We start from the raw sequence: 7,133 nt of genomic DNA on the forward strand, positions 1-7,133 counted from the left end.
AACCTACCTGTGTTCAGTCATAGACCAGATGCTCTCCGCAATGAAAATATTGAAACCATGTCTATTAGATTGTACAGTGCTATGTACACTGATGGCCTGTAAATGTACTATTAATTATTAATAACACTGGTAATTTTGGCAAACTACAGGGAAAGTGTTCTCAAATGGATATGAAAGACTGAAATCTTAAGAAGAGGCCAGCGTGGTCCAGAAAATTCCCTGTACGATGTTATCGCTCAGTGTGTGGGTTCCATATTCCCCATCTGGATATTTGTAGAGACTGCAGCTTGCAGCTAGGTGTTGCTCTGGAGTGGCTGCACCAAATCTCAGCCTTTTTGGTTTCTACAGAAACATGGAATAGGATGGCAGATAAATGAGCTGTACGGCTCTTCCAGTTTACTCAGTTTCACTGCTGGCGCAATACCATGGAAACCAGCTGATCTCAGGCTTTTCTACTGTGCCTGTCCTTGAAGTCTGTGACTGGTTTTTGTCTCTAACACCCTCCCTGGGTGGCCGCTCCCTGTAGCTTCCACTCTTTCTGTGAAGAAAATCTCTCATACTGTGTCCACTTGTTCTAGAGCATTCTTTCCTCTGCAAAAGATTTGCTTCTTGAGCATTTATAACCTTAAATATCTGTTTTTGTCACTCTAGGGTATACATATTTAGGTCTTTGTTTCATTTTAAGTGACTTTTGATGAAGACTTACGTTTGTCTGTTGAGGTCACACTCAATGTGGTGCTACAACTTTTGGTATCCATGAGATAAACTAGCTCTTCTTTGAAAGTACTGTTTGTCCAACAGTAATTCTGAAGGCACTAAGAGACAATATTAGCCCTTAGGTTATGGCAATCATTAATCAATATTTGATGTCAGGCAGTCTACCAGCATGCCTTAAATGTGCCTCTGTTAGCCAGTATTAAAGAAATTATCATTTGATCCCCAGAATTTGGTAAACTTTAGACTCATTCCTCATCTTTTTTTGACTAAGGGTATTGAAACTGCTGTACTGAAACAACTAACTGAATACCTCAATCATTATGCTCTGTTGGATGATAAGAATCCATCAGTTTGGGTTTCGAAATTTTCATAGCTCAGAAATATTGCATCTGTCTACCCTTGATGTCATACGTAGAGGGTTTGATCAAGGTACCGAGTATTTCTTAATTATGCTCGATATCTTTGCAGCATCGATATCCAAAATCATCGGATTTTATTAGTGTGTCTGCTTAGCCTTGGGGTACCAGGCACTGATCAATCCCGGTTATCTCCTTTTAGGAGGATAGAAAGGGAGTTCCACAAGGTTCAATACTGTCAGCTTCACTATTTAATATTTAACGGGCACATGTCTGTAAGATCTTAGCCAACCTTGGTGTTAGATATTGTATATATGCTGGCGACATTCAACTCTTTGTACCAAAGAAAGACATTTGGCCTAACACATTACAGCTACTGTCACCGTCTCATGGAAGTTGAGAAGTGGATGATGTCAAACAAACTGGCTTTAAATATTAATAAGACCGAAGCCATTCTACTCAGTAGAGTTCCCAGTCTTGATTTCCCTACGGAAATTGTACATGAAGGTTGCACGATTCAAACTGCCTGTCAATTAAAAAATGTTGGGTAGTTTATAAAACAGATTTATCATTCTGTCTTCATATAAAAATGTTAAGAACTCCTTTTATAAACTAAGTGCAATATGAGGGCTGAAGTCCTACTTGTCATCGATGGACTTCTGTAGGGTATTTCAGCCTCTGGTGTTATTGCGGTTAGATTATTGCCATTCTATATATATTGGGTTACCCATTGCTACCATCAGGCTCTGGAAATTGTACAAAATATGGCTGCTTGCATTCTCACTGGAACAAGCCTTTGAGACCACATAACCTACCTCTATTACTACTCCTCCTACTTAGCACACTTATAGCCCTTCTCAATGTATGCAGCACTGTACAAAAACATATCAAGTTCCTTCTCAGTAGAGCCTACATTCTAATCAAGACAAACATATAGACCCCTGACTATCCCGCTTACAGCTTCTTTAATTTTTAATCATTTGCTTAATAAATGTAACGCCCCAAATCTCTGAGCAGGGACTGTCTCATATGTTTTTGTACAGCGCTGTGTACATCGAGTAGAAATGAAAAGTAGTAGTAGTAGAATTTCAATTATTAAGAAAATGAATAAAGCTATAAGCAGGACAATCAGGGTTTACCATTTAAAAGCAACCTCATAAAGGTGAGTTTTTAGGCCAGAGAGGGAGCATGATGCTCCAGCTCAGGAAGTCTATTCCCAGCGTACGGTGCAGCGGGGTGGAAAGCAGGGAGTCGGGAATTGGCAGTAGAGAAGGGCACAGATAGGCGTGACCTGTTTGATGAGCGGCGTCTGGAGGAAGGGTGTAGAGCGAGACAAGAGAGGAGAGGTAGCGAGGAGCTGCAGAATGAAGGCTCTTGCAGATGACTTAAGAGGAGACTGAATTATATAGTAGGTTGCACATTCATGCCCAGCAAGGTCTCTGTCCTCTGTAATCTTGTCCAGTACATTTCTGAACTGATTTAGTGTTATAGCCATGACCACATCTGTTGGCGAAAAATGTTTCAGAAATTCTCTACTTTTTGAGTGGAAAAAAAAAATCCCTTCCTATGGAGGGGATAAAATCTATATGATCTGTTCTGTGCAGCAAATTCTCTGCTTTTAGGTCTATCCATGAACCACTTTCCCCCCAAATGACTTATTTCTGCAAATTCCATTGTTTTTTTTCAGCCAAAGAATTCAAAATAGAATATTTTGCCAAACCTAGTGGAGAAATGCAGAAATTGTCTATTTTGTCACCTTCGCCAATATTTATTTATTTATTTATTTATTTGGCGTGTTTTGTATACCGTCATTCGGTTTCGCCATCAGAACGGTTTACAGCGTTTGGTTAGTGTGTTGGCTGAATAGCATTACAGCGTATTTTTATTACATCGGTTGGCAGATTCGTGATAAGTAGTGGGTTAGTTGCTATAACATGGGCTAATACACGTAGGGTGGGGTTACAGGGCGAGCCCTCTTTTTCTTTTTTCGTGTCAGCGCGTGACTCACTACGGAACCAGATGGTTTTCCCTGTTTTCCACCTGTCACACATAAAATCTTCCACTATCATCTTTGGTTTAGGAGGGAGTGGAGAAGGTGGAGATTGCAGAAATAGTCACAAAAAAGTCTGAGAGGTGATTGAAAATTTCACTCCTGGTTTACAGGTGAGCGAGTTGCTGTTTCTAGCTGATTTAATGAAATCACCATCAACCAATCAGATTGCAAGCCACACCTCTTCACTCCTACAAAGCCTGGATCTCAGAACTTGATTGGCGCATCGCACCGCCTATCACTAATCCTAGAGCATGGTGGTTACTACTTAGCCTGACTGGATCTACAGTGGAGGCTGTGAAACTGGTCTGCTAGCTCCCCTGCCCCAACCTGGTTAGTCAGCATATTTGAGTTAACCTGGAAGTCAGGTCTAACCGTTGCTCTGGAAGACTGACGAGGCGAACCTCCATTTTGTAGCATGGCTTCCGATAAACCCTCTGCTCGTTATTAATGTAAGTCTGTCTCCAGTCACCTAGGAAGGGTTTTCTGCATAGTCTCATCAAGATGGATTTCTGGCCGCTTAGCCTTGCATAAGGCTTTAAAATCCTAGTTTAACCCCGGAAGCATTTATAAAGCTTTGTGGTCTCAAGAAAAGCAAGGAAACTGGCACATGCCAAAGGTGCTGCAAGCAGCATGCACAAAAACTGGCACAAACCATTGGGCATGCAACCTCCACCCAAGTCAACCCAATCGGGTTGCCTTACCTTTTTTTTTTTTTCTTACAAATCCCACCCCTGCGGCATAGCCAGGACTGGATCAGCCTGTCAGGAGTTGACTTGGGTCAGATGCCAACCCTTCCTGTGCCACAAAATGCTTCACCATGTGCTGCTTTCACCTGCTCCCCTGTTCTATAGGCTGCCTTCCAAGCTGAACTGTCAGACTGCTTTAAACTCTTAATATTTCTGTCAACATAACACCCCCCTCCAAATACGTGCACACACACACACACACATATATATAACATATACACTCAAGGGGGAGGGAGATTATTAAAGGCATGATTTAACCTGGTAATTAGATACATATTGAGGAAAACCTTTTTCCTCAAATGCAGCTAGAAGTACGCAACTCGCACACCTTTGTCTGCATTAAAAGGCAATAGTCCTCCATTTGCACATGTTTAGGAGGTAAGAGGAAAACAGCGAAAGGTAACATGGGATTTGCAAAAACTATCTGCACTGTTTTGCCCCCTGCTTTCCTCCCTCCCCCCCCCCCCCCCCCCCCCGTTCACTCATATGCACCAAGGGCAGGTGCAAATTAGACGGATACATCCTGCTCGTTTTCGAAGGAAAATAAAGCTGTTGTTTCCCTTTTAGAATCGGTTCAAGCGCACATGGGCTAAGACAGGCCACGTAATATGTGCAAAGTGCAAGCTAGTGAACATTTTCCCCATAACGATAGGAACGGAGCTGCCACATGATCCATTTTCTGGTTGGGGACCGGTTGAGAGCCAATGCACATATCTGAGAATAGTAAACCTCACAGAAATCCAGGCTCCTTGTACTTATTTCGCACGGGCTCTTGTGGGGGGGAGGGTAAAAGGGATTCAGTACCGCACCCATTATGCCCCATTATGTGTGAGATGGCTAGTGAAAAAGGGGTCATCCTGTGTGCACTAGAGCCGCGAGGGGCTTCCTTTCTGCTCTGCCTGTCAGGTATATTTATGGCTACTTCATCCCCTCTTCCCTCCTCCCCGTACCACAGTTTCACCTCTGCACCGACATTCTCTCTCCACCCCGTTACAGGTCTGAGCTACGACCTGACTAACCTCTGCCGTGGCGAGCATGCGTGCAGTGCGGTTCCACGCATACCCCCCGGTCATGTGGGCTGCAGTGGGGGGCATTATTTTGTTTATCGGATTGTAGTCCTCTTCAAAGCAGCTCGGTCCAGCAACACCAACCTTTTTCCACATCAAGCGTAGAAACAAACTGAAGTGCGAGACGGTGCTTGACCCCTACACCTCTCGTCAGCCCTCACCCCCCCCCCCCCCCCAACACATACACACTACATCACAACACTCATTTTAATTAAATCACAATTAAAGTGAATGGATTAGCTTAGAACAGACGAGAAGATGAATGGGATGGAAGTCCTGGCCCTGGCCCTAGTGACTCAGTGGTGAATGGTGTGCACCACCATGCGGAGGAACAAGGTTCAATGATCCCCAGCCAGGACTCTGCTCCCGGGGCCTGCTGGGGCAACTGCGGAAGTGGCGCTCGCATCCCACCCACCCACCCCCAGTAGGGGAGAGGGAGTCCCAGTCATGGCGCAACAGCAACACCTTAGTGACTGACCCTCGGTCTCATGACTGCAGGGTTCTGGAAGGAGCCCCGCCCAAGAAGGTTTCTGCAACGACTTGGTAAAGTGAGTTGGGAGGAACGACAATACGTGAGGAAAACTCCCCTGGTGACTGTGAATGAAGGCTCACGGTGTCAAGAGAGGCTGGAAATCTAAAGAAGCAGGAGGAAACCATTACCTAACCTTCTTTTAGGAAACTGCTTTGAAATACTTTGCAAAAACAGACTTCATAGCAGTTTTCCAATCCACTCAATTAGAAGGTTAACTGGAGGACAGAAGAGCGAGCTTGTAAAGTAGATGGAAGGTGTGAAGCTCTGCTTGCTGGCTGTAAGCCCTTTCTTAACCTTGCAAAGGGATTTCTCTTGGTGGAGTAGCTTCTATTTTTTTGGGTGGGTTCCACTGAGTTTACAGGGTGGACTGTAAGGAGTTCAAGCAATGATTTCTTGTATAACCCAAGACCAACACCTCAGAATGTCAACCTTACTGCAAATACCCTACCGCCAAGAGAGTAATCTGATGAAGACAAATTGAAAGGACTTGGTTCCATTTTATGGGTCTAAAGGGGGTATCCACTGATGAGAGACCCCGGTCCCAGCCTCTCACTATGTGACTTCTTAGCCATTTGACGTGCTTTGCACAGCTCGGCGTACAGTTAACAGCATGCAGCTTGGCTACCCTCTCTGTCCTTCCGATGGGTCACCAAGGTGCTCTTCCATCCTACTGGATCATGCACATGCCACCCCCTTTCCCCACCATTCTTTACCTCTAAGATCAGCTCCTCCATCTCAAACTGCCTCTGGGAGGCCTTCTCCTTCTCCACAGGCTCATGGTAGAAAAGAGCCATGACCTCATACTTCTTCATCACCGCCTTGTAGTTCTTCAGGTTGACGTCAACGACGCGATCTTCGCCGTCGTACTCCGGGAAATCCAGCCCATCTTCACTCCGCACTCCCAGGTTTGCCGTGGAAAGGCAGAGGGCCACGACCACCAGCCAGAGCCCCTTCATCCTCGCAGACGTCCCAGTGCTCAGAAGTGTAATTTTTTTTTTTTTACGACAAACTAAAAAACAAACAAAAAAAAAGTGTTAAAAAAAACCGTCCTCGTGTTCTGGTGCTCAAAAGAAAAAAAAAAAAAGGGATCCCTCTTACTGTCCTAAGAAAACAATTTGGCACCACAAGAGAGAGAGAGAATGAGAGAGGGCTCAGAGTTTCCCTGACTCTGTGTCTTCTCTCACTCTGGCGTCTCCACTTCCTTTGCTGCCTGGGCTGACCTGGTGATGGTGGGTGTGGGAGTCCAAGGATGCTGATGGCTGCCCGATGTGAGGTGCAAAGCCTGAAAAGCAAAGGGGAAAAATGACCCCGGACCATAAAAAAGAATGTGGTGGTAGGAGGGAGGGCTCTAGGATGGGCGGGCCCTTCGATCTTGAAGGAGTTGACGCTTCAAAAAGCCTCCTCCTTGCTCCCTGACTATATATGTAGATGTGAGATGTTTCCCCCATATGTACACTCACATGGCCTCATACCACAGTCATGGGGTTGTAATAGGTTCACGGAGACTCAAAAAAAAAAAGGGGCCACAAACCAATCAGGCTCGGAAGGCTGAATAATATTGGGGGATTTTTCTCTCTTCATCCTTATTCCCCTACTTGTTTGTCTTTTTCTCTCTCTGCTCATCCCCTCCCACCCACCCCTTCCCCACCCCCCGAAACATCT

General features: G+C 45.0%; 1 protein-coding gene across 1 annotated transcript in view; it reads right to left on the reverse strand.

The window, feature by feature from the left end:
* The window catches only part of CASQ1 (calsequestrin 1), an 82,280-nt gene extending 75,417 nt beyond the window's left edge, over positions 1-6,863 (reverse strand). The window contains exons 1-2 of the mRNA XM_029580930.1: positions 6,692-6,863; positions 6,185-6,480 (exon numbers count right to left, since the gene is read on the reverse strand). Coding sequence (XP_029436790.1) covers positions 6,185-6,480; positions 6,692-6,788 — 393 coding nt within the window. The 5' untranslated portion in view covers positions 6,789-6,863. The remainder of the gene's footprint in view (positions 1-6,184; positions 6,481-6,691) is intronic.
* Positions 6,864-7,133: the final 270 nt, after the last annotated feature.

Source organism: Rhinatrema bivittatum, chromosome 16 (genome assembly GCF_901001135.1).
Source record: "Rhinatrema bivittatum chromosome 16, aRhiBiv1.1, whole genome shotgun sequence".
Classification (NCBI taxonomy): domain Eukaryota; kingdom Metazoa; phylum Chordata; class Amphibia; order Gymnophiona; family Rhinatrematidae; genus Rhinatrema; species Rhinatrema bivittatum.